The 27483-nt window shown below is 50.6% G+C and overlaps 2 protein-coding genes across 2 annotated transcripts in view; one reads left to right on the top strand and one right to left on the bottom strand.

Moving 5' to 3' along the window:
* Positions 1-14749, top strand: part of ANTXR1 (ANTXR cell adhesion molecule 1) — a 45089-nt gene extending 30340 nt beyond the window's left edge. The window contains exons 14-18 of the mRNA XM_066567294.1: positions 3694-3735; positions 7854-7949; positions 9047-9214; positions 11250-11330; positions 14486-14749. Of these exons, the coding sequence (XP_066423391.1) occupies positions 3694-3735; positions 7854-7949; positions 9047-9214; positions 11250-11330; positions 14486-14749 (651 nt within the window). The remainder of the gene's footprint in view (positions 1-3693; positions 3736-7853; positions 7950-9046; positions 9215-11249; positions 11331-14485) is intronic.
* Positions 14750-23040: 8291 nt separating this feature from the next.
* Positions 23041-27483, bottom strand: part of GFPT1 (glutamine--fructose-6-phosphate transaminase 1) — a 28188-nt gene continuing 23745 nt past the window's right edge. The window contains exon 19 of the mRNA XM_066567356.1: positions 23041-26688. Within this exon, the coding sequence (XP_066423453.1) occupies positions 26644-26688 (45 nt within the window). The 3' untranslated portion in view covers positions 23041-26643. The remainder of the gene's footprint in view (positions 26689-27483) is intronic.

Below are 27483 nucleotides of genomic sequence, written 5' to 3'. Positions count from 1 at the left end.
TCTCTAAAATTTCATTTCCTTAAAAATGTCATTTCTGTCTCTAAGGAGAAGATTGTGTTTTATTGCAGCTGAAGAAATGGGGACAGGCCCCTGCTTGTGTTAGCTTTGAAGTGTGGAGCGGATCTCCAAGGAGAAGACACAGAAGATAGGACAGAAATAAAAAGGAAATGTTCCTTTGCCCAGCTCATACCTCAAATATGAAGCAGTCACAGGACTGAGAGGTCAAAACTATAAATACGTAAGGGGGGAAAAAAATAAGGGAATTAGTCAGATGGATCATGGTTAATGCTATTAAAAATCCTTGTTTATTGAGACAGCAAGAATATATATTCGGTGTTTTCCAGAGGAGTGAAGGGAATTAAGGACAAAAATAAACTGCCCAGTTAACAGCATGCTTCCAAACTCCAGTCCTAATTAGAGGCAAAGTCCTTTATTTCTTATTTTGTACTGTCTGCTTGGTTTTAAATGATGATCTGTCCCATCCCAGAGCAGATATCTCCTCTGACAAGAACCACATTGCCCCAATTTATCATCCGAAACCCCAGGGACAGTCACTGTGGGATTGCTGGACACTCAGGGCTGGTGGAGAGCGCAGAAAACACCCCAGACACATTCCTGGAGTCTGCAAAACCCGGGCTCAGCCTCTGCTTTCCTGTGCCTGAACGGCCGCAGGAATCTCAGGGCAGCAGGAAATTCAGGAAATTCACCCTTCCCAAAGGTTTTAACCTCCCTGGAGGTGGCGGATGGCGTTGCTGTGCTCTGCCACGGGGTTATCCATCTCTGGGGGCCCCAAAACGAGGGTCTGAATGCCCCAGAATGAGCATGTCAGTGTCCCAAAATGAGGGATTCTGAGCCCCAAAACGAGGAGCTCAGTGCCCCAAAAATGAGAGTCTCACTGTCCCAAAATTAGGGTGTCAGTGCCCCAAAGTGAAGGTTTCAGTGTCCCAAACTGAGGGCCTCAAGTGCCCCAAAAAGAGGGTTTCCGAGCCCTAAAATGAGGGTGTCACTGTCCTAAACTGAGGGTCTCAGAGCCCCCAAAATGAAGGTCTTGGTACCCCAAAATGAAAGTTTCAGTGTCCCAAAAAAGAGGGTTTCTGAGCCCCAAAATGAAGGTTTCAGTGTCCCATACTGAGGGCCTCAAGTGCCCCAAAATGAAGGTTTCTGAGCCCCGAAATGAAGGTTTCTGAGCCCCAAAATGAGCGTCTCAGTGCCCCAGAGTGAGGATTTCATGCCCCCAGCGCTGGAGCTGTCAGAACCCAAAGGGGAGAAGGAAAAGCTTTGTGCTGTTTGAAGGCCCGGGCAGCGAGTCAGAAATGAGATTTTTTTTTGGGGGGGGGGGTAAGATTTGAACTTTAGTGAGTCAGAAATGAGAATTTCTCTTTTCTTTTTTGTAAGATTTGAACTTTGAGAGGTCATACAGGCTCAAAAGCAGGGGAGACTGAACTCCCCCATCTGCAGCCTCGTCCAAATTCACCAAGCCCTGGTGCCAATTCGGGCAGCTCGGTTGCTCTCAGAAGTGCAAAGCACCCAAAAATGGGAGGAATGTGGTTTTTTCCCCACTTTTGGCCTGTGATAGCAAACACTTGATGTGTTTAGAGAAATCAGCCAGTCTGTGTGTACGTGTGTGCCTATGGGGAGGAATGCAAATGTATGGAAATCAGCCATGGCCTCGCTTCCAAGAGTGGGATCTGCACTGGTGCTGGCTCAGAAATTGTGCTTGGATGCTCGGCTGGACCAAAATCGGATGGTTTATTCTGATTTTTAACCCCATACCATTTTGAGTAATTTTCACAGTTTTCATTGGTTTTGGTCATTTTCATAGCTTTCATCGTTTTTGGTCATTGGCACAGTTTTTATCACTTTGTGCTGTTTTCACAGCTTTCATTGGTTTTGGTAGTTTCAATAGTTTTCATCATTTTGGTGATCGTCGCAGTTTTCATAATTGCTGGTCATTTTCACAGCTTTCATCCTTTTTGGTCGTTTTCACAGTTATCGTTGGTTTTGGTCATTGTCACAGTTCTCATCGTTTTTGGTCGTTGTCAGAGTTCCCATTGGTTTTGGTAATTTTCAGAGTTTTCATTGGTTTTGGTAGTTTCAATACTTTTCATAATTTTGGTGATTGTCACTGTTTTCATAGTTTTTGGTCATTGTCACAGTTTTCATAATTTTGGGTAATTTTCACAGTTATCATTATTTTTGCTCACCATTGTCCCGGGTTTCCAGGTTGTTGCTCTCTGTCCCAGTGTCCCAGCAGCCCCTCCTGCCCTGTCCCCTCCCCAGCAGAGCCTCCTGCTCCCCATCACTGCAGCCTTGCATGGCTGGGGCTCTGCAGAGCAAAATAAAAACACTGAGCTCATCACAGGAGGAAAACACAAGTGAGAGGAACTGCTGTAAATATTTATATCTTCAGGGCCTTTAATGTGATTGAGATTTTCCCTTTCTGCATTTAAACGGTCAAGCTGTTGCTGGCTGGGACTGCATTTTTATTTTTATTTTATTTTTTATTTCTATTTTCTTTTTTATTTTCTATTTTTCTTTTTATTTAATTTTTCTTTTTCTTTTTTATCTTTTTCTTTTTCTCTTTTTCTTTTTCTTTTTATTCTTTTCCTTTTTATTCAATTTTTATTTTAATTTTTAATTTTTTTTCATTTTAGTTTTATTTAATTATTATTTTTATTTTAATTTTAATTTTTTAACATTTCAATTTAAACTTAAATATTTTTATTATTTTAATTGAAATTTTATTTAAATTTAAACATTTACATTTCAATTATTTTTTATTTTTATTTTTATATTATAGTTTAATTTTTATTTTATTTAAATTTAAACTTAAATACTGAAATTTTATTTAAATTTAACAATTTAAATTTCAAATATTTTTATTATTTTTATTATTTTTATTTTTAATTTTTATTTTTCTTTTTTATTTTATTTAAATTTAAACTTAATTTTTTTAATTTTTTTTTTTAATTCCCCGCTGTCCCTGCCCTCCCTTGGAAAGTCTCTGTTGCTCTTGGAGGCTCCGCTGGCAGCAGCTGCTGCCAAGCCCTGCATGCAAAGTTTCTGCATGAAATAATGGCCTCACACCCACAGCACTGAGATGGTTTCTATGGAAATATCCTGGAGCAGGCTGCAGCCTCTCCCTGCCTTATTAGAAACCTCAGTGAGCCATAGATCTGGGTGCATATTTATATTTATATTTATATTTATATTTATATTTATATTTATATTTATATTTATATTTATATTTGTTTATGTTTACTATTTCTTCTATTCATATATGTATGTATATATTTATATTTATATAGATATAATCATACATATATTTACATATATGTATTTATTGATATGTCTATATAAATATATATATTTATTTATAGTATATCTCTATGTTTAGGTTTATTTTTTATATTGCTATATTTTTTTATATTTATATATTTTATATTTATATTATTATAATTATTTTTATTTTATATTTATATTATTATATTTATTTTTTATTTTATATTTATATAAATATTTATATAGTTGATATTTTGTGTTTCTACATTTATATTCATGATTTTTCGGAGAACACCACAGCTCCAGGCTGTCACTGGGGAGGTGTCCCAGCAGCACAGCCGGCTGTTTTCTCCCGTGCCTTTGAGGAACAAAACACGAATTTATGGTTCTCTTTCTCTTTCCTCCTTCCAGATCATCAAGGAGCCTCCCCCACCTCCTGCAGAAGACAGCGAGGTGAGCGACCCTGAGCCCTGCTCTGTGTTGGGGACGGGGTTTTGGTCAGTGTCCTCAGGAAAGGTGATTAAAGCACCTCAGGAAAGGTGATTAAATGACCTCAGGAAAGGTGATTAATTGACCTCAGGGAAGGTGATTAATTGACCTCAGGAAAGGTGATTAATTGACCTCAGGAAAGGCGATTAAAGCGCCTCAGGAAAGGCGATTAAAGCACCTCAGGGAAGGCGATCAAACCTGAGTTCCCAGGTGGGGAAGCGCAGCTCAGACCACCCCTCCTCACTCAGGTGTGATTCACGCAGGGACAGCCCTTGGGCCTGTGTTTGACTCCGTTAAAATCTCGACTCAAAGATTTTCCACTTTGCTCTGAACAAATAGAAGATGGAGTTGATTGTCCGTAATCTGTTTGTTTTAGGCGTTGCAGACATCCCCCTCCCCTGCAGGAGGGATTGCAGCAGCAGCAGCAGGGTTACAGTTGGATTTTTTCCTTCTCACGAAATCCTTGGCCATAAAAGGAAAAAAAAAAAAACAAAAAAAAACCCAACAAAAAAAGGAATTCTTGCATCAGCAGGTTTGGGAGCTGAAGGCCACAGGAGGCAGGAGAACGCACTGCACTCTAACAAGGAGGGGAAGCAGCTCTGCTGTCAGGGGTTTCACTGAACTCTGCTTCAGAGGCCCTGGGAGACTCTCACTGCTGGGGAAGGAAACCAGCACCGGCCAGGAACTCCCAGTTAATTTCAGCTTCCTGGCCAGATTTCAGTTTCATGGCCAGATTTCAGTTTTGTGGCAAATTTCAGCTTCATAGCCAAATCTCAGTTTCATTGTTAAATTTCAGTTTCATGGCCAATTTTCAGTTTTGTAGCCAGATTTCAGCTTCATAACCAAATTTCAGCTTCATGGCCAAATTTCAGTTTCACAGCCAAATTTCAGCCTCATGGCCAATTTTCATTTTCACAGCCAGATTTCAGTTTCACAGCCAAATTTCAGCCTCATGGCCAATTTTCATTTTCACAGCCAGATTTCAGTTTCAGGCCAGATTTCAGTTTCACAGCCAAATTTCAGCCTGATGGCCCAATTTCGGTTTCATGTCTGTGTCTCGAGGATGAGCTCGGATGAGGCCGAGGTTGTTCAGGCTGGAGAGGAGAAGATCCTGGGATCCCTTAGAGGCACCGAAGCCTTGAAAGGAACAGCAGGGTGTCCCCAGAGTGGCACCAAGGGGTGGCCGTGGGGTTTGGGGAGGGCTCTGGGCTGGCAGAAGGGGCAGAGAGGGGTCCTGAGGGCAGCTGGGTTTCCCCTGTGCTCCTTCCACACTTAAAACTCAGTGAGAAATCTCTCACACAGAGAAGGAATTGTCGTGCCGTGGCTCAGCCCTTGGTGCAGGCAGAGCTCTCCATAAATGCTGAATTCTGACAAAATTCAGGCACTGCAGAGACAACTGGGAAAATAATTATAAGGGTGGGGAGAGGGGGAAGCTGTCCAATTTTTTTTTTTTAATTTTTCTTTTTAATATCTGGCCAAATTTCGTTTGAGTTCCTACCCGGAGTGGTTCAGACGTCCCTTGTGGAGCCTGAATTATCCTTGTGTTACCCACGGATGAGGTTCCCTCAGGTCAGGGTCACAGCACCCAGAGCCCAGCCTGGCCTCTGAGATAAACACAGATCTTTGTTTTCTGCAACCCAGCACTCCTGGATCTGGGTCCCTGACTGTGAAATGCGGCTCTGTCCTGCTCCTCCTCGCTCCTTAAAAGAAACTCGAGCTCCATCTAAAGCAGATTGTGGGGCTGGGAAGGTGCCAACTTCTGCACAGTCAATTCCCAGCATCCTCAAATGCTCTTGGATTTTCTTGGGCTGCTTTTGGAGCTGCAGCTCCTCAGGTGGAGGGAAATACAGCTGGGGCAGGCAGGGGGTGGGAATCCACCCCAAACTGGGGCGCTGGACGTGAAATTTGGGTGCGTTTTCCCTCCCATCCCCTGCTCCTCCCTCTCCCCGCCGTTCCCAGTTCCCCCAGTGCGGTGGGCTCACGGCCAGGCCTGCAGGACAGGGCTCTGGGGGCTCTTTTTTGCGTTGCAGAACCCCCCCTGCCCTCTCGTTGGTGCAAACAGGCTCCTGCTGCAGCAAACTTGTGACTCCTTTGTTTGTGGGGCGTGCTGCTGCCCTGGGCTCGCAGGGCTTGTGGGGAAAATTTCCTAAACCTTGGTATTTCCTGTTGTGAGGAGTCCAGTCTGTGCTGAGCCGAAGGGAGAGAAAAGAGAATTGCTGAAGGAAAATATTTCCATGGCTTTGCTTCCACTTTTTTCTTTCTTTTTTTCTTTTTTTGTCCTTTTTTTTCCTTTTTTTCCTTTTTTTTTCCCTTTTTTCTTCTTCTTTTTTTTTTTCCCCTTTTTTATTCTTTTATTTTTTTTAAAAAACACAAGAAAAATCCTCATGGAAAACATCACACAGAGATCTTGAGTTCTGGATTTGCAGCAAAGAGCCTCAGCAGCCCTGAGGAGAGGAGCCTGGTGCTTGTGACCAGTTGTTCACCCTTCCCCTGGCTCAGGACACGTTTTGCAGCCCAGTTTCTTGTGTTTTGATAAACTGAAATGCTTTTGGTTGCCGTGAAAACCGGAGTTTTTCTTGGATTTTTTTTCCTTCCCCCCCCCCTCACCACCACCACCCAGTTTTTCAGTTTTCCTGATGGGGAGTTTCAATTTCAAAGTATTTTTGGCTTTTCCAGTTTTGGAGAGCTCCTAAGTTTTGGAGTTTAGCCAAATCCCTGTGAAAAATTAAAGAAAGGAGAAGAAAAAAGAGAGAGGGACCATTTTTCTTTTCTCTCCACGTTTTTCACAGGAAATACTTCACGTTTTTGATGAACTCTGCTTTTCTGCTTTGCCAGTTCACAGCCTGAACTGTAGAAATTAAAGGGAAAGGCGCTGTAAGTGCACACTCTGACCTGGCAGAGGATTTAAAACACCTTGAATTTCACTGGAGCTTTAGCAGGCTCATTTTAAATAAACTGAGGGGAATTTTCTTGATGTGTTAAGTCACCCAAATGTGAATGTCACCATGGGATGCTGCAGCGAGCAAGGGCAGGACACACGATTTAAATCTCATTTTTCACACACACACACAAGCCACATGGGCTCCCATGGGCAGCTGCTCCAGGTGCATTACAGGAGTTGATTGCATTTTTGTGACTTTGGGGCTGGAAAACCCCAAAATCTCAATTCCTGCTGGAGCAGGGCTGTCCCTTCCACGTGCTGGTGTTGATACACACACATTGTCCTTTCACGAGTGTCCATGCTCTGCAAAAGAACAGGGCACAGACCAGAACCTGGCCTGAACCAGGACAAGGCAGCCTGGGGCCGCTCATCCCTTCCCATTCCTTCCCATCCCTGCTCATTCCCTGCTCATCCCTTCCCATCCCTTCCCATCCCTGCTCATTCCCATCCCTGCTCATTCCCTCCCATCCCTGCTCATCCCTTCCCTTCCCTGCTCATTCCCTGCTCATTCCCTGCTTATTCCCTGCTCATTCCCTGCTCATTCCTTCCCATCCCTGCTCATTCCCATCCCTGCTCATTCCTTCCCATTCCTTCCCATTCCTTCCCATCCCTTCCCATCCCTGCTCATTCCCTGCTCATTCCCTGCTCATCCCTTCCCATCCCTGCTCATTCCCTGCTCCTTCCCATCCCTGCTCATTCCTTCCCATCCCTTCCCATCCCTTCCCATCCCTGCTCATTCCCTGCTCCTTCCCATCCCTTCCCATCCCTGCTCATTCCCTGCTCATTCCCTGCTCATTCCTTCCCATCCCTGCTCAGTCCTTTCTATCCATTTCCATCCTTGCTCATCCCTTCCCATTCCTTTCTATCCCTGCTCATCCATTTCCATCCCTGTTCATTCCCTTCCATCCCTTCCCATTCCTGCTCATTCCTTCCCATCTCTGCTCATTCCCATTCCTGCTCATTCCCATCCCTGCTCATTCCCGTCCCTCCTCATTCCCTGTCCATCCCTGCTCATCCTTCCCATCCCAAAATCTCATTCTTTTCAAAGCCTGCTCATTCCCTCCCATCCCTGTCCATCCCTTCCCATCCCTCCCATCCCTGCTGGCTCCCCTGGCAGCTGCAGCCCTGCTCTGTTTTGCAGGAGGAGGATGACGATGGGCTGCCCAAGAAGAAGTGGCCAACAGTGGATGCCTCTTACTACGGAGGGCGAGGCGTGGGCGGCATCAAGCGGATGGAGGTGAGGAGAGCCCAGGCAGGGCACCCAGCAGGGCACCCAGGGCCAGGCACAACCCTCCTGAGGCTTTCAGGAGCCCAAATCATTTTTGTGCGGGAATATTGAGAGGCAAACACAGATTTCTGGAGTTTAGCAAGGTCCTGGTCCATGCCTGGGACACAGGGCAGCGCTGCCACACAAATTAGCAGGAGATGGTTTTAGTTCTCTTGAAAAGCTCCTCCACTGCCACATTTCTCATAAATCACCATGAAGGACAAGCTGAAAATTTGGGCTGCAGTCTAGAAACAAACCTGTGCATTGCTGTTCAGCTGGGGACACCCAGAGGCAGGGCTGCTCCTGCAGCAGGGGTGGCACAGCCTGACCCTGATCCTGACCTTGATCCTGACCCTGACCCTGATCCTGACCCTGGTTCTGACCCTGGTTCTGACCCTGATCCTGACCCTGATTCTGATCCTGACCTTGATCCTGACCCTGGTTCTGACCCTGGTTCTGATCCTGACCTTGATCCTGACCCTGATCCTGACCCTGATCCTGACCCTGACCTTGATCCCGACCCTCATTCTGACCCTGATCCTGACCTTGATCCCGACTCTGATTCTGATCCTGGCCTTGATCCTGATTCTGATCCTGACCCTGATCCTGACCCTGGTTCTGACCCTGATTCTGACCCTGATCCTGATCCTGACCCTGATTCTGATCCTGACCCTGGTTCTGACCCTGATCCTGACCCTGATCCTGACCTTGATCCTGACCCTGGTTCTGATCCTGGCCTTGGCCCTGGCCCTGACCCTGGTTCTGCCCCTAATCCTGATCCTGACCCTGACTCTGATCCTGCCCCTCATCCTAACCCTGCCCCTAATCCTGACCCTGGTTCTGAGCCTGATCCCAATCCCAATCCCGACCCTGACTCTGATCCTAACCCTAACCCTGACCCTGACCCTGATCCTGACCCTGATTCTGCCCCTAATCCTGATCCTGATCCCAATCCCACCCCTGACCCTGACCCTGACCCTGACCCTGATCCTGACCTTGATCCTGCCCCTGACCCTGATCCTGACCCCGACCCCGATCCTGACCCCGGCCCTGCTCCCCGGTTCCAGGTGCGCTGGGGTGAGAAGGGCTCCACGGAGGAAGGTGCCAAGCTGGAGAAGGCCAAGAACGCCCGTGTGAAGATGCCCGAGCAGGAGTTCGAGTTCCCCGAGCCCAGGAGCCTGGGCAGCAGCACCCGCCGGGCCTCGGCCCCGCAGAGGTGGTACTCGCCCATCAAGGTGAGCCGGGGCACCGGCAGCAGCAGGAAACCCCTCTGCCGTGGGCAGTGCTCACTTCCAGCGTGGCACCAGAGATCCTCTCGTTGAAATGACATTTAAAATGTCATTTCCCAGCCCCTCCAGCACTGCCAGGGCGGATCCCAGGTGGATCCCAGCCACCCCAGCACTCCAGGGGAAGCTCAGGTGGATCCCAGGTGGATCCCAGCCACCCCAGCACTGCCAGGGGAAGCTCAGGTGGATCCCAGGTGGATCCCAGGTGGATCCCATCCACCCCAGCACTGCCTGGCCGTGTGTCCCTGGCCCTTCTCCAGCCCCTGTCCCTCCAGTCCCACCTGGGCTCACAGACAGCTCCAAAGGTGCCTGTGCCTGACTCCAGCAGGTCTCAGGAGCACTGGGGTAACTCAGGGTCAGTGCAGGGCTGAGTTCACCATGAATTCAGAGGAAATTCCAGGGCTGGAGCCGTGCACTCCTTCATTTGTCATCTGCCCCGAGTGTTTCTTCTCTCTGGGCTTCAGATCCAGCAGGACTCGAGGCTTTGTTTGCCTTCAGACCTTGCATATCTTTTTTTTTTTCCTGCAAGTGACCTCGTGCTGGAGCTGTGGAGGAGCTCCAGACACGGAGCCCCAGCCCATCCATGGAGAGCACAGAGGGTTTCTGCTTCCAGGAGAAAGCTTTGCCATCCCCTGTCTCCGGCCATCATCCTTTCCATGATGCACACTCCCTCTCTTCCACCCAGATGTCTCACAGGCTCCCAGAGATGGAGCTCTTGGCTTTCCCCAAGAAACCATGGCAGGCTCTTGGAAATTGGGACTGCAGAGTAAAAAGGAATTTTTTTTTTTTTTTTGATTTTTTAAAATTTGTTCCATGGAAAGTTGTCGCTTTGCCTCTGGTTTCCTGAAGGAGAAATGGAAGGAAAAGGTGCTCATTTCTAGAGCTGTCAGGGTGGACAGGAGATCAAGGGCTCCCAGCAGCTCTGCTGCAGGGGGAGGATGGCTTGGAGCACAAGGGGTGGTTTCCCTCAGCTCTGAGGAGTTCTGGGTCCAAATGCAGAAGGATCTGACAGAGAAGTTTCTTGCCTCTCCCTTTGAGAATCCCAGACTTTCCTGGCTCTCACCTTGGGAAGTTTTCCCCCCACATCCTCTGGAAACAAGTTCCATGCAGTCATTTCTCGTGTCCGCCTCCACCCCTGCGAGCCCCAGCTCAGCTCTGGGCTGAGCAGCAGGATGGAGACCCCAGAGGGGAATTTTGGATCCCTGGAAAGGGAACAGGAGGACTCTGCCCCATGGAAGGGAGTCTTGGTCAGACCCCAGCCATCTGGGCTCACACAGGAGCCCCCAAACACCCCAAATGTGAACTGTGCCCCTCACAGGCCTGGGGATCCCACCCAGAGCAGGGGAATCAGCTCGGGGGGAGGACACCCAGCCCTTCCCCAGCCCCTCTGACACGCCCAGCTCACATTTCCACCCTCAGTCCTGGCCCAGGACACTCACACAGGCATTTCTGTCCTCGCTGGAGATTTATAATCCTCATTTCCAGGAAGGAGGGCTGTAACCTGTCACACACCTGAGGGCTGTTACCTGTCACACACCTGATGCTGTAACCTGTCACACACCTGACAGATCTGTCACACACCTGATGCTGTTATCACACACCTGAGGGCTGTTACCTGTCACACACCTGAGTTCTGTTACCTGTCACACACCTGATGCTGTAACCTGTCACACACCTGACAGATCTGTCACACACCTGATGCTGTTATCACACACCTGAGGGCTGTTACCTGTCACACACCTGAGGGCTGTTACCTGTCACACACCTGAGGGCTGTAACCTGTCACACACCTGACAGATCTGTCACACACCTGAGGGCTGTTATGTGTCACACACCTGAGGGCTGTTATCACACACCTGAGTTCTGTTACCTGTCACACACCTGACAGATCTGTCACACACCTGATGCTGTTATCACACACCTGATGCTGTTACCTGTCACACACGACCAGGGCAGGACAAACCCCCCGTTTGTGTCCCCCCAGGGCAAGCTGGACGCGCTCTGGGTGCTGCTGAGGAAGGGCTACGACCGCGTGTCCGTGATGCGCCCGCAGCCCGGGGACAAGGTAAGGGACTGCAGAGCCCGACGGCCCTGCCACCCCCCTGCCACCCCCCCGTCACCTCTGTCACCTCCCCTGTCAGCACTGTCACCTCTGCCAGCCCTGTCTGCCCTGCTACCTCCTCTGCCACCTCTGATCTCCTCTGTCACCTCCTCTGTCACCTCTGATGACCTCTGTCACCTCCTGTGTCACCTCCTCTGTCACCTCTGATCACCTTTGCCACCTCTGTCACCTCTACCAGCCCTGTCACCTCCTCTGTCACCTCCTCTGTCACCTCCTCTGTCACCTCTGCCACCTCTGTCAGTCACCCCTGTCACCTCTGTCACCTCTGATCACCCCTGTCCCTCTGTCATCTCCTCTGTCCCCCCTGTCCCCCCTGTCCCCTCTGGGTTTGGCTGCTGTGCTCTGCAGCCCCTGGCAGGGCCCTGGGGTCACCAGCAGAGGGTCCCAGAGGGTCCCAGAGGGTCCCAGATGGCCCCAGATGGCCCCAGATGGTTCCAATATTCCGAGGCGCTGAGGTCACACGGGATTCCTGCGGTCCTCTCGCGTTTTCAGCAGACTGGCTTTGCATTCCTGTCAGCATTAATGGGGTTATTTTCGTATCACAGATAGAGAGGTGATGTAAGAGATGCATTTTTAGAGAACTTTATCACTTTTCTAATGGAACACAGGAACCCTTATTCGTGCAAATTGCCCACAGGACCCAAACAATTCCTGTTTCTCTGCAGTGCCAGCTGCGCTTCCTTGAGAAATGTTGCTCTGTCAGGAATTTATGAGGTTTTCAAAACGTGTTTCAAGCTCAGAGCCGGCCAGGAGCTCCTCAATCAGGGACCAAACTGGGGTTTAATTTGTTATTGCATCGCATAAATTGCATTTTCATTTTGTGCTTGACTAGGTGAATGCAGATAGAGAAGGGTGTAAAGAGAGCAAAGGTACAACAAATAATGTGTAGAGACGTGTCCTACCCAAATTCATGAGGATTCAGGGAAAAGAGGGGGTTTTTGGAAGTTTACTGGTGGAGTCTCACCACTGTAAAATTTCCTTTTCAGTCCTTTTTTGTTTCTTTGAATAACCTACATTATATATTATATATTATATATTATATATTATATATTATATATTATATATTATATATTATATATTATATATTATATTATTTCTCAAATGCTGTGGGAATTATTCCTCACCAAATGCTGTGGGAATTATTCCTCACCAAAATATTCCTGACCAAACACAGTAGGAATTATTCCTGACCAAAAGCTCTGGGAATTATTCCTCAGCAAACACTGTGGGAATTATTCTGATTTTGGGCTGTTCAGGGCTCTGTGAAATCTCTGATTTTGGGCTTTTTGGAGCCCTTTTCCCTCCCAGGCAGATGTTTCCCCCCATGCACAGCTGGCAGAGCTGTCTGGGGCTCTCTGTCAGGGAGAGAGGATGCAGGGCTGGGCAGGGCATTCAAAACCTGCAAAAATCCCCCAAAAATCTGCTCCATTTGGCTTTTTTTTTTTTTTTCCACCAGGAAAAACATTTACTTTGGGAGAGGAAAGAGTAAAACACAAAATAATCTCGTGCTCAGCAGGCCAAAAGTAAAGAAAGGATCCAGAAATGCTCTGGTGCCTTTGGGGATGATTTCATATCCAAAGGAATGAATCCATGATACAGTAATGCTGATTCTGACATCTGAGTATTTACAGTGGGATCTTTTGCAGGTGGAGCTTGTGAGGGGGAAAAAAAAGAGAAAATAACAGCTCAGAGGGCAAAGGTTTTGTTTAAAACTGTACAACAAACTGTAGCTTAGCACCAAAGAGCAAGAACAGCAATTTGCTGGCTCCTGAGGAGCCCTGGGGTATGGAGACAGCCTGAGGGGGAGTGGATGCACTTCAGGAACAGTTCTGAGCAGGAAAACGGCCCAGCTGAGCTAAAGTTCCCTTGAGCCTGGTAAAGGGGTGGGGTGGGAAGCTCTGAGAGCTCCGTGCCATGCCAGGGTGGTGGAGCCAACGTTCTCCTCTCTTCTTCATCCTGAAAACCCCTCGGACCACGGTCACAGGCAAGGGTGGGACGGGATGGGAGGTCCCAGCCGTGGCATGGGAATGGCCAGAGGTGGGACAGGGGGGTCTGAGAGCTCCATGGTGGTGGCCAGGGGTGGGATGGGAGGTTCCTGCCATACCAGGGTGGGATGCGAGGATCTGAGAGCTCCATCCCATGCCATGGTGGTGGCCAGGGGTGGGACGGGAAGGTCTGTGGGGTCCCAGCCATGCCAGAGTGGTACCAGGGTGGTCTGAGAGCTCCATCCCATGCCATGGTGGTGGCCAGGGGTGGGACGGGAAGGTCTGTGGGGTCCCAGCCATGCCAGAGTGGTACCAGGGTGGTCTGAGAGCTCCATCCCATGCCAGGGTGGTGGCCAGGGGTGGGACGGGAAGGTCTGTGGGGTCCCAGCTGGGCCATGGTGGTGACCAAGGGTGGGACAGGGGGGGTCTCTGAGCTCCATCCCATGCCAGGGTGGTGGGACAGGGGGGTCTGTGGGTCCATCCCATGCCATGGTGGTGCCAGGGCTGGGATGGGGTGGCCTGTGAGGTCCCAGCTGGGCCATGGTGGTGGTCAGGGTGGGATGGGAAGGTCTGTGGCTCCATCCCATGCCAGGGTGGTGGTCAGGGGTGGGATGGGAAGGTCTGTGGCTCCATCCAGTGTCATGGTGGTGGTCAGGGGTGGGATAGGAAGGTCTGTGGCTCCATCCAGTGTCATGGTGGTGGCCAAAGGTGGGATGGGAAGGTCTGTGGCTCCATCCAGTGCCATGGTGGTGGCCAAAGGTGGGATGGGAAGGTCTGTGGCTCAATCCAGTGTCATGGAGGTGGCCAAAGGTGGGATGGGAAGGTCTGTGGCTCCATCCAGTGTCATGGTGGTGGCCAAAGGTGGGATGGGAAGGTCTGTGGCTCCATCCAGTGCCATGGTGGTGGTCAGGGGTGGGATGGGAAGGTCTGTGGCTCCATCCAGTGCCATGGTGGTGGTCAGGGTGGGATGGGAAGGTCTGTGGCTCCATCCCATGCCAGGGTGGTGGTCAGGGTGGGATGGGAAGGTCTGTGGCTCCATCCCCTGCCATGACGGTGACAATTCCTGATTCCTGCCCCAGTAACTCCCCCCCCCCCTCCTGCTCTCCGTTCCAGGGCCGCTGCATCAACTTCACGCGGGTGAAGAACGCGGAGGCGCCCCCCAAGTACCCCCTGAACAACTCCTACCCCTGCGCCCCGCCCCCCGCGCCCATCTACACCCCCCCCGGCCCCGCCCCCATCTACAGCCCCCCTCCCCCCAGCTCCCCCCACGCCCCCTCCCCCTCCTCCACGCTGCCCCCGCTGCCCCCCCCGCCCCAGGCCCCGCCCCCCGCCCGGGCACCGCCCCCGTCCCGGCCCCCGCCCCGCCCCACGGCCTGAGGGGTCCCCCCCGCTCCCCCCGGGGCTCTCTCGGTACTGTACCCCCCCCCCCCAATATCCCATCCCTGCCCTGGGACAGCGCAGCAGCTCCGCCCCCCCCCGTCCCGGCCTCTTCTGGAACCTTCTCCCCTCTCTGCACCCCCCCCCCCCGAGCATCAGTGCCACCAACGCTGGGAGCCACAGCAGCCACCGAGAGCCCCGAGCCACCCCTGGGTCCCCTGTGCCACCACGGGACGCTCTGCAGGAAGGCACACCTGGGCACACCTGGCACACCTGGGCACGCCTGGCACACCTGGGCACACCTGGCACACCTGGGCACACCTGGCACACCTGGGCACGCCTGGCACACCTGGGCACACCTGGCACACCTGGGCACACCTGGACACACCTGGCACACCTGGGCACCTGGAGACCTGAGCCCACCTGGGCACACCAGGGCACACCTGGGCACACCTGGGCTCACCTGGGCCCCTGGCAGACCTGGACGCACCTGGACACACCTGGATGTCTGGCACACCTGGCACACCTGGACACACCTGGCACACCTGGACACACCTGCCACATCTGGGCTCACCTGGGCACCTGGCATGCTTGGACACCTGGGTTTTTGGGGAGGGGTTTGGGTGTTTTTGTTTTGCTTTCTTTTCCTTTCCTGAACAAGTAGCAGCTGCCTGCCCAGCTCTGGATGAGGAGGAGCCGTGTGCTCCCCCTGCTCAGCCCTCATCATCCTCACTGCCAGGAAATGCACTGGCTGCATTTCTGCTGCCCCCTGCTCCGCCCAGAGCATCCCTGCCTCCTGCAGCCCCCTGAGCCCAGGGGATCCCCAGAGCCCCGGCAGCTCTCACAAAACTCCCTCTGGAAATGCCCCAGCAGAGAAATCACCTTTGTAGCTGCAGCTCTGTCAATAGCAAAGGTTCTCATCTTGGTTTTTACCAGGCACAGAAATGCTTTTGGAAATACCAGTTCTAGCTTTTCTAGCAAAACAAGGGGGGGAAAAAAAAGGAAAAAACTCTCAAGGAGGAAAGGGAGTGGAGGAAAGAGACTCGGTGGAGACCTGCCCTGGCCCCTTTGGGCAAGGAGAGCAGGGAACCCCTGGCAGAGGCTCTGGGCGCCTCCCTCCCTCTGCCAGGTCAGGTGAGACAAACCTGTGAGTCCTGAGGAGCTGGGGCTGGGCTCCCTCTGAGCCCTGCTCTGTGTGCAGGCCGTGCTCCCCTGATCCCCTGTGCTCCCCCGATCCCCCGTTCTCCCCGTGCCCCCTTTGAGCCCTGCTCTGTGTGCAGGCAGCACGGAGCAGCCCCTGAGCCCCCTGTGCTGCTCCCCCACCCCATTGTCCCAGTTCCTGCCCCCCCCGGGCACTGCCAGGGGCAGGGGAAGCTCAGACCCCCCCACTCCACACGAGCTGGGGTGAGATCCCTCATGGATGGATGGGATCTGGTCAGGCAAAGAGCTCCTGGCTTTGGCTTGGTTTGGTTGGTCTGATTTGGTTGGTTGGGTTTGGTTGGGTTTGGTTGATTTGGTTGGGTTTGGTTTGGATTGGTTTGGTTGGGTTTGGTTGGGTTTGGTTGATTTGGTTGGGTTTGGTTTGGATTGGTTTGGTTGGGTTTGGTTTGGATTGGTTTGATTTGGATTGGTTGGTTTGGTTGGGTTGGGTTGGGTTTGGTTTGGATTGGTTTGGTCTGGTTTGGTTGCTTTGGTTGGGTTTGGTTTGGATTGCATTGGATTGGTTGGGTTGGGTTGGGTTTGGTCTGGTTTGGTTGCTTTGGTTTGGTTTGCTTTGGTGTGATTTGGTCTGGTTTGGTTGGTCTGGTTAGGTCTGGTTTGGTTGGGTCTGGTTTGTCTTGGTCTGGTTGGGTTAGTTTTGGTTCTGTTGATTTGGTTGGGTTTGGTCTGGTCTGGTTTGCTTTGGATTGGTTTGGTTGGGTTTGGTCTGCTTTGGATTAGTCTGGTTTGGTTTGGATTGGTCTGGTTTGGTCTGGTTTGCTTTGCTGTGATTTGGTCTGGTTTGGTCGGGTTGGGTTGGGTTTGGTTTGGTCTGGTTGGGTTTGGTCTGGTTTGGTCTGATCGGATTTGGTCGGGTCTGGTCGGGTTTGGTTGGGTTTGGTCTGGTGTGGTCTGGTTTGGTCTGGTTTGCTGTGATTTGGTCGGGTTGGGTTGGGTTTGGTTTGGTCTGGTTGGGTTTGGTCTGGTTTGGTCTGATCTGGTTTGCTGTGATTTGGTTGGGTTTGGTCTGGTTTGGTCTGGTTTGGTCTGGTTTGGTCTGGTTTGCTGTGATTTGGTCTGGTTTGGTCTGGTTTGCTGTGATTTGGTCGGGTTTGGTTGGATTTGGTCTGGTTTGGTTGAGTCTGGTCTGGTTTGCTGTGATTTGGTCGGGTTTGGTTTGGTTTGGTCTGGTTTGGTCTGGTTTGGTCTGGTTTGCTGTGATTTGGTCGGGTTTGGTTGGGTTTGGTCTGGTTTGGTCGGGTTTGGTCTGGTTTGCTGTGATTTGGTCGGGTTTGGTTGGGTTTGGTCTGGTTTGGTTGAGTCTGGTCTGGTTTGCTGTGATTTGGTCGGGTTTGGTCTGGTTTGGTCTGGTTTGGTCTGGTTTGCTGTGATTTGGTCTGGTTTGGTTGAGTCTGGTCTGGTTTGCTGTGATTTGTTCCACCATGGAAGGTGTGAAATCTGGGACAGTGTAACACAGGATCCCTGTCCCCCACAGATCCTCAGCATTTCAAAAATGTTTGGGGGGGAAATTGATTTTCCACAAGACAGCGTTGAGAATTTTATTTTTATAGTGTTGGTTAGCCAATAAGGTGGTTAATTAATTGGTTAATTAACCAATAAACCTCCTGCTGGGGGAAAATGCAAAAGCTGTGTATTCTCCATGGCATTTTTGCAGATGTACATAGAAATTCTCATTCTCCCCAAACTAAGGAAAAACCCCCAATCCCTGCAGATTTAAAGAAGCAAAATAAAGCCTAGATCAGGCTAGGAAAAATCAGAATTTTCAAATGCTCCCTTTGTAATCATCCAGTTTAAGAATGAAAAACAAGCTCCAAATTTTTGTTGTACATATTGTTGCTGCATGCTTACCATATGTTAGATGGAAGCATTTCCCATCCCTTGTGGATAAAAGAACATTTTTCAAGTTGTAGTAAATTATTATAAAGCCAATGACATTTCATGGCATGTTATCGTATCAAGCTGTGCTTGTTGTATTTTTTTCTTTATGGTTGTATTGCTTTTTTTTTATATATATATATATATATAAAAATGTACAAATATTTCCTGTAGTGACGAGCACCTGTTTTACATGGCATTAACTGGGGCAGCTCCGGGCTGCACAGCCCATTTCTGCACCTGGACCTGGCTGGAAAAAAACCCCCACAATTCTGCAGAAGATAGGATTTGGTGACCCACAAAAATCAGAGCCTGTCTGGGGTGAATTTTGAGTTTGGTTTGAATTTAGGAGGGAATTCTCCCACGTGAGGGTGGGGATGGAATTCCACATCCCCGGAAATGCCCCCAAGGCCAAGCTGGAGCCACCTGGGACAGAGAAAAGTGTCCCTGGCACGGCAGGGGTGGCACTGGGTGGGGTTTAAGGCCCCTCCCAACCCATTTTGGGGCTCTGTGATTTAGCACCAGCCCAAATCTGGCTGCAGGAACAGCTCCCACAAATCCCTCAGGCGCCTTTAAAAGCCCCCACTCCGTTTTTGCTGGACCCCAAAGATGAATTTGGGGACTCCACTGAAGGCTGGGGGTGAAACCTTGCTGCAGGATCCCAGCCAGCTGCCAATTAATGCCAATTAATGCCGATTAATGCCGATTAATGCCATGTGAATGAGGTCGAAGAGCTGGAGCACCCCCGTGGTGCCATTTGTAGCCTGGATGACCTTTCCCTGCCCAGCCCTGGCTGAAATATTCCCCAGAAAAAGCTGGGAAATGCCTTTGCTGCCCTTCCTTCACAGCTCTGCCAGGGCCTGGCAGCCTCCAGGGGCCCAGCCTCTGACTGAGGCTCAGCTTCTGGTTTATTTTGGTTTATTTTGGTTTATTTTGGTTTATTTTATTTCATTTTCCTTGCCCACGTGAGCTCTGTGGATGCTCCCTCTGCTCCCCTGGTTTTGGGGAGGGGCTCTGGGGGCTTTGGGGTGATTTTGGGGAAGGTTTGGGGTGATTTTGGGAAGGTTTGGGGTGATTTTGGGGAGCAGAGGGGCTGGTTTGGGGTTGGTTGGTGTCAGCTCGGGGCTGTGCAGGGATGTTTCACCCCTCTGTGTGTTGCATGTTCAATGTGTCCTTTGTTAAACCCAGTCATTACTCCTGATTGCTGGCCTCGATGTTATTATTATTATTAAAGAATACACAAACCTCCCATGGGCTCTGAGCCATTCCTTGCAATTTCCTGAAAATCTTCAGGAAAAAAAAGAAAATTTTCACTGATTTCCACCGAGTGGTTTTTCACTGTGCTGGGAACTCACACTTGGACGTTTTCCTCCCAGAACCCAGAGCACTCCTGACACAAAACCTGATTTTTTTGGGTGGGACAGAGCCTGGAGTGTCCATTCCTCCCAGAACGGATCTCACACAAAGTGGCTCAGGCACCACAGGAATAACCAAGCTTCCACTGGCAGGGAAAGAAATTGCTTTTCTCTCCCCAAACTTGGCAGAGAAAGCCCCAAATCTGAGCCAGAGATAAGGGTTTGTGTGGGGCTGATGGAAATGCCAGACAGAGCATCCTCTCTCTGGGTAATGCATCTTTTCCTTTCAGAAACAGCCATAAAATAACTTGTTAAAAAAACACCACGAGCTGTAAAATAAATCACCCTGGATGCAGACAGTGGCTGAAAGTCTGCGGCACGCTGCCAGAACTTTTTCGATTATTTAAGTGGTTTTTAATAGGTCAATGTTGTGGAGGGTCCCTTCCTGGTGATGTGGGAAGGAAAAATGTCTTGGAGACGTGCAGGGCACGAGGGGAAATGGTTTCTCATGCCACAAAAAATATCTTGGAGAGGCGCAGGGAAGGAGGGAAATGGTTTCTCATGCCACAGGGTCAGCGTCCCCTCCAGCCAGGGGCGTCCTGGATGTGCCCAGAGCTGCACCCGAGCAGGAATTCTGCATTTCTGCGCAGGAATTCTGCATTTCTGCACAGGAATTCTGCGTTTCTGCACAGGAATTCTGCGTTTCTGCACAGGAATTAAATCCTGGGGCCTTTTCCAGAGCTGGAGGCATCAACAGGGATGGAGAAACCAAAACTCCCACAGGACTGGAGTGGAAACCTGAGCCGGGCCATGAGGGAACGGCTGCTCCCGAGGGAAGTGGGGATTGCAGAATCGCCCTCCCAAACCCTCCCTGGCGCCCCAGGGGTTTGGGAGCCTCCAGAAGGTTCCTGGTGCTGCCCCCGTGCTCCGGGGGGGCTCCCCAGGGCTGCTGGGGGGTTTCTCCAGGTTTTTCTGACTCAGTGGAAAGTCTGTGGGAAAGGAAAAGCCCTGGGAATGTCTGCATTCCTTCAGCCTGTGAAACGTGAAATGTGAGATGTATGTGAAATAATGTGAGCAGCAGCATCCCCGTGGAATATCCCAGCTTGGAATGCAATATTCCCATGGGAATATTCCCATGGATATATCCCAGCTTGGAATTGAATATTCCCATGGATATATCCCAGTTTGGAATTGAATATTCCCATGGAATACCCCAGTTTGGAATGCAATATTCCAATGGGAATATCCCAGTTTGAATTGAATTGAATATTCCCATAGAATATCCCAGCTTGGAATGCAATATTCTCTTGGGATTATCCCAGTTTAGAATGCAATATTCCAATGGGAATATCCTCGTTTGGAATTGAATATTCCAGTGGGAATATCCCATCTTGGAATGCAATATTCCCATGGAATATCCCAGCTTGGAATGTAATATTCCCATGGTAATATTCCCATGGATATATCCCAGTTTGGAATTGAATATTCCAGTGGGAATATCCCAGTTTGGAATGCAATATTCCAGTGGGAATATCCCAGTTTGGAATGCAATATTCCAATGGGTATATCCCAGTTTGGAATGCAATATTCCCATGGGAATATCCCCGTTTAGAATGCAATATTCCAATGGGAATATCCCCGTTTGGAATGCAATATTCCCATGGGAATATCCCCGTTTGGAATGCAATATTCCCATGGTAACATTCCCGTGGACCATCCCAGTTTGGAATTGAATATGGGGGTCCCTGTTGTGTTTGGGACCCTGCGGTTATGGGCACTCTGTGGACCCTGCAAGGTTTCCCTGTTCCAGGATCTTGCTGTGGGGATCTCAGGGGGTTTTTTTTTGGCTGGACTGGGGCATTTGTGACCCCAATTATTTATCACCTGCCCTGTCCCCATCTCTGGGGCGCTGAGCGAGGGGCAGGACTGTCCAGGCAGGCTCTGGTGACAAAGCCACCACAGGACTGGGGTCCTGAGCTCTGCCTGGAGGGGACACGGGGGGAATTCTGAGCCCAAACCCCAAAAACTGAGCAGGGAAAAGGGGGAGCAGGGAGGGGAGCTCGGCTCTGTGTCCTGGCAGGGAAAGAAGCACCCAAGCAGAGACAAACTGGCATTTCTGGAGGAAAACACTCCCCTTTTTGGGCAAAACGCTCCCCTTTTTTGGGCAAAACACTCCCTTTTTTGGGCAAAACGCTCCCCTTTGGGCAAAACACTCCCTTTTTTGGGCAAAACACTCCCCTTTGGGCAAAACACTCCCCCTTTTGTGCAAAACACTCCCCTTTGGGAAAAACACTCCCCTTTGGGCAAAACACTCCCCTTTGGGCAAAACGCTCCCCTTTTTGGGCAAAACACTCCCTTTTTTGGGCAAAACGCTCCCCTTTGGGCAAAACACTCCCTTTTTTGGGCAAAACACTCCCCTTTTTGGGCAAAACACTCCCCTTTGGGCAAAACACTCCCCTTTTTGGGCAAAACACTCCCCTTGTGCTCTGCAAACCAAGGGAATCCCTGCAGATTTTTATTGCTTAAAACTACAGACAGTGCAAACCCAAGCAGTGACCTCTGGGGGTGTCACCTCCCCATTTGTGTCACCTCCCCATTTGTGTCACCTCCCCCAGGGGGCTGAGGGCAGCCCCAGGGTGGCTCTGGGCTTTGTTCAGTGCTCAGTGCTCACATTTAGGGGGCTGGGGAGCAGAGAGTGGGGGCTGGTGCCACCCTTGGGATGGTGCCACCTCAGTGCCAATGTCACCCCCAGGCAGGTGCCACCCCAGGGCTGGTGTCACATCAGGGCAGGTGGGGCTGCCCCGCTCACCCCTGGCTCTGCTCTCTCTCCTCAGCAGCTCCAGGGCAGGGCCGGGCTCAGTCTCGGGAGGCAGCGATGCGATCCACCTGCAAAAGGGACCATGAAACACCAGCTGCACCTGCAAAGGGACCATGAAACACCAGATCCACCTGCAAAGGGACCATGAAACACCAGATCCACCTGCTAAAGGGACTATGAAACACCAGATCCACCTGCAAAAGGGACCATGAAACACCAGATCCACCTGCAAAAGGGACCATGAAACACCAGCTGCACCTGCAAAGGGACCATGAAACACCAGCTGCACCTGCAAAGGGACCATGAAACACCAGCTGCACCTGCTAAAGGGACCATGAAACACCAAGTGCACCTGTAAAGGGACCATGAAACACCAGATCCACCTGCTAAAGGGACCATGAAACACCAAGTGCACCTGCTAAAGGGACCATGAAACACCAGATCCACCTGCAAAGGGACCGTGAAACACCAGCTGCACCTGCTAAAGGGACAGGCAGCCCTAAAAACATCAGCTCCACCTTCCAGGGTTCTGTCACCCTGAGGAAATGAACCCACGAGACAAGGGCTGGATTTCCAGGGGTGCATTTCCAGGGCTGGATTTCCAGGGCTGGATTTCCAGGGGTGCATTTCCACGGTTCTGTCCCCCTGGCATTCCCTGACAAAGGCACCCAGGTGTGTTTTAGCCCTGAGCCCCCTGCTCTGCCCTGGCCCTCGTGCTCCAGCCCAGCCTCACCCACCCCGGAGCTGTGGGATGTGGGTGGCAGGGATGGGCTGTGCTGTCTCAGTGATCATTGAATAATAATTCAGTGAGAATTAAGGTGCAGGGTCTGCCTCAGGGGGCTCTCGCAGGCTTTCTTGGAGCGTTAGGCCAGGGCAGGTGAAACGTGAGAAATGAAATGCTGAATGTGACCCAGAACAGGGTGAATTAAGCCCTGAGCTTTTCTGCTTTGTCCCCCCAGCCCTAAACTTCCCCAGGGGTCACCTCTGTCCTCAGTGGATTTAACTAAAGACCAGAAAGTCCATTTGGTTAATGTAGGGCACTTGATTTTATTCAAAGGGTGAGATACAAAAAAAGTAAGCAAAGAGACAAAACCCAAATGATAATAAAACACTACAGACAGAATAAGACATCTCCTGCTACAGCACACGACAAACACAGTCTGGTCCCACAGCCCCAGCCAGCTGGATATGTACAGCACAGAATCTACAAGGGAGAAATGTGGGTTTGCCACTCAAATCTCTATTTACAGAAACTGAATTGAAGGCAAATAAAGTTTTCTTTCCTTTTTTTTTTTTTTTTTTTTTTTTTTTTTTTTTTTTTTTTTTTTTGCCAACCCAAATACTTCTGTTTCTTCTTCTTCCTGTCCTGGTGAAGAGGAGGGACTCCATGCTTTGAGGCAAGTTTGGTACACTCAGGTAGGATCTAAAATCAGCCACAGCTAAACACTGAGCAGCTGCTGAGCTACTTAACTTCATCCTCTCCCTCCATGCACCCAGCTGTGGATCCCTGGCAGTGGCAGCAAATGGCAGAGCTCCCAAATCAGCCCAGCTGGTGGCAAAATTATTTCATCATTACTGATTTTACTGCACTAAAACTCCCTGCCCTTTGTCTTGTTGCTTAAATAAAATGATAATCTTCACTCGCATAAGACCTCGGTGGCTCGGAAACTGAAGTTGTAATGTTTGGAATTCAGAATCAGGATCAAACTGGCTGTTCGAGTGCAGAAAAACTGGATTTCCCTTCCTTCCTAGAGAGGCAGGAATGACTGCAGAGGGCAGATTTCATTTAAAAGGGAGGCTGGGGAGAAGTCTTCTCACCAGAGTCTGCGTTTCTGTCCTTCCTCGGCTGTCCCGGCTCCCTCAGCACGGGGGCTCCGGGAGCTTTGGGGCAGCAGGAGATGCCCTGCCCAGCCCCAGGCCCTGATGGGCTCTGCACAGAAAATCTGGGGGAAAAAAAAAACTGCAGCAGAGCCAGGGGAAACAAAAAAACAACCAAAAAACCAAAAAAACCTTTCTGGCTGCAGCAGATTCCACGTGCAGCTTAATTTGAGTGTGGAATCAGTGTGAGAACCGGCGGGCAGGAAGGTGAGCTGAGCTTTGGGGAATTTGCTGAGCTTTGGGGAATTAAACCCCCCCAGGAGCTCAGGGCTTCCCTGTGAGCCTGTGCAGAGCTGCTCACTCCAGGACAATCCGTGACCACGGTGGGCTGGAGCCCCGGGTGGAAAAGGCCTCGGTTGTGTTTACCTGTGGCTCAATTTTAGAGACTGGGCTCCTGAACTTTTCAACACCTCAGCGAGAAAGGAGAGAGTTTCACTGGCTCAGTAAGCAAAACATTCATTTGGGAGAGCAGAAGACTGACTGGCTGTTAATAAATACCACGAGACATCCTAAAAGTGTTTTCTAAGGGAAAGAGAAACATCATCTGTTCAGAGATGCAACAGGGGGGCAGAATGAGGTAAGGAGAGGCAGAAAGAGTCCTTTGTACATTCCCACTTCACCAACAACAACAAGGAGGTGCTGACAGCTCCCAGCAGGGAAATTCCTCCCTGGGGTGAGCTGCAGAGCATCCCTGGGCTGGCAGATTGGACACCAGGCAGCAGGAGGGGGCCCTGCCTGTCCCTGAGCCACCGGGGCAGGGGCTGCTGTGGCCCAGCCCACACCCAGAGAGCTCAGCACACACCACAGCCACGCTGGGCACTCCTCACTCCCATCTTTGGTCCTCTCTGGCTCTCCCAGGGCGTCACAGCCTGCACTGAAACTCCTGCACTGAAACTCCCAGGGCTGGCTGCCCCCTGCTCTGTGCCAGGGGGACTAGGAAGGGCCTTACATCATCCCCTCGAGGGGATTTTAATCAATATGTATTAATTAATATTAATATTTAATTAATATTAATTAACAGGTGCTGTTCTGAGAGCAAAGGATGGGGCACTGCACATCCCTGGGCCGGGGGCAGCCCAGCCTGGACCCAGCCCTGCAGGGCCTTGGAGGAAGCTGAGGAGGAGGAGGAGGAGGAGGAGGAAGAGCAGCTCTCCCCCAGCTGTGAGCACTGCACAATTTGCTTTGCCCTCCATCCTCCCCCTGCAGGGAGGGGTGCAGGTGATGTTCAGGCACAGCTGGGGCAGGGCAGGGCCTCACACAGAGCCTTTGCTGAACCAAAATGCAGCAGTTTCCACTTTTTGTCCTTAAGCGGACGCTGGCAGCACGATGTGCTCACAAACCAACAGATGGGACAGGTTAACAAACACATGCACTGGCCCTGAGGAGCTTTTCCAGGCACTCAGCATTTCATTTCATTGGTTTCCATTCATCTGGGCCTTGAGCTGGCACTGAACCGAACCCAAGAGTCCCTGGGGGTTTGTACAGAGCAGAATTCCAGAGAGTCTGTGGGAATAGCCCCTGTGCCAGGGGAACTGGGCACTCCCCATTTGCTAAAGGCATTTTTCAGGGCAGTAAAGCACCTGGAATATTCCCAGCACTGTTTTATACCTTGTGGCATGGTCTGACGCTGCCTATGGAAAGCCAATTCAAATCCCAGCAAGGTGGGAGGAAATTCACCTTCCCACATTAGGAAACACATAATAACTGCCCTTTGCTGACTCTGAAACAGTCAGGCTTTCAGTCCTGAAGGTTATTTTCTGTGTCATTTTGAGTATTTTCTGTGCCATTTTGAGTATTTTCTGTGCCATTTTTTTATTCTCTTCAAGCTTGTCACAGAAATATTACCAAGGCAATTTCTTTAGGTGATTCCTTAATTACCAAGGTAATTTTCAAAGGTTATTTCTGTCGGGTTTATGGAGCCTTTTTATCCCCTTCAGAGGTGTGTCACAGAGCTGGGTCCCTCAGGTGTGTCACACTCAGGTGTGTCACAGCCAGGTGTGTCACATCCAGGTGTGTCACAGCCAGGTGTGTCACAGCCAGGTGTGCTCCCAGTTCCAGGGGAAATCCTCAGCACAGCAAAAGCTCCCCTGTTTGAACAGCCCCAAGCAGCAGCAGCAGCAGCAGCAGCTCAGAGCCAGCCCTGCCACCCCTGTGCCCCCAGCCCTGGCCCTGCTGGGTCCCCCTGGCCACAGGATTGTCACTTGCCCTGGATCTGGCATGGATAAAACCCCTCTGGGCCCTTGCCCGGGCTGTGCTGAATCCCCTCCTGCTCCTGGGGCTGAGCTCACCCCAAAGGTTTGCCTGCAGTTCCCTTCACTGCTGGAATTCCTGCCCAGGCTCTTGTTCCAGTTGTGTGTCCTGCTGTCCTGAGGGCACCACAGGGCACTGAGAATCCCCTCAGAGCTCTCCCAGCAGTGACTGGCGTGAGCCACCTTGGGAAGGGACAGTGACAGCAGCTCAGAGTAACCCCTCACCGGGAGGACTCAGCAATCTTTAAGGAAAACCATTTAACATCTTTCATGGAAGTCTATTGATAAAAGAAACCAAAAAACAACCCCAGAGCTATTGATGTAGCACGTGGAATCAACTGGACAATCACTAATGTAATGGAATTGTGGTGATCTTGTACACAAACAGCGATTTACCAAAATAAGATTTACCTAGGGGGCTTTAAAATCGAGTTATTTTGGTACCAAAAAAAGTCTTTTCATTTAATTCCCCTTTGCCCCTATGATTCAGATGATCTTTCACTCTACAGTTACGGACTTGGCCAGATTTCTTGGAAAATCAACCTGCAGAGAGGGAGGAGAAAGAACAGGCTGGTGAGTATTTCCACACTTGCTTTGTTGGTTTGTTGGTTTGTCTGTTTGTGTAGAACTCTGTAACCTGTGGAATGTCTGCCTTCCAACTGAAAACAGTCCAACACATTCTCACTTTCATTCAGGCCAATCGGTGCAGAGAACAAAACTCCACAGCCCTGACTGGTGCAGCTCCTGGGCCAGAGCTGAGCAGAGCTTCAGGCCAGGCTGCTCCAGTGCTCAGGGGTCACTGACAACAGGCAGGGCCAGGCTCTGTCTTCACATCAAACAGCAACCCCAACTGCCAAAAACCCTCTGGGGGACACCTGGGGGACACTGAGGGACACCTGAGGGCCTCTGAAGCTGCAGTTTGGCCTCTGAGCTCCCCCAGCACAGAAGGGCCTGGCCCTGCAGCCCTGCAGAGGTTGGGGCAGGGTGTGCAGTGTTTCTGTGCCTTCCCTTCCCTGGCAGCCCTGCAGGGCCTGCCTGCTCCCACCACACACCCCAGCTCAGCCTCCTGCAGTCCTGCACTGCCCACAGCTGGCACAGCTGGCACAGCTGGCCCTGGGCCCTGCAGCAGCTCAAGCAGTGCCCAGAGAAGCCCCCAGCCCTGCAGCCCCAGCCCTGCAGCAGCCCCAGCATCCCCCAGCTGTCACAGACATCTTTTATGAAAAATCCTTTCCTTAGGATTTCTTCTCCTGAGAAGCCGAGAGGCCTCAGGAACACAATGTAAACATTGATTATCTGCTGCTGTGGGATGCAACAGGAGCATCTGGGATTGGGCTCATA

Source organism: Molothrus aeneus, chromosome 29 (genome assembly GCF_037042795.1).
Source record: "Molothrus aeneus isolate 106 chromosome 29, BPBGC_Maene_1.0, whole genome shotgun sequence".
NCBI classification, from domain to species: Eukaryota; Metazoa; Chordata; class Aves; order Passeriformes; family Icteridae; genus Molothrus; species Molothrus aeneus.
Note: the sequence above shows the minus strand (reverse complement) of the source record. Positions and strands in the feature narration are given on the sequence as shown.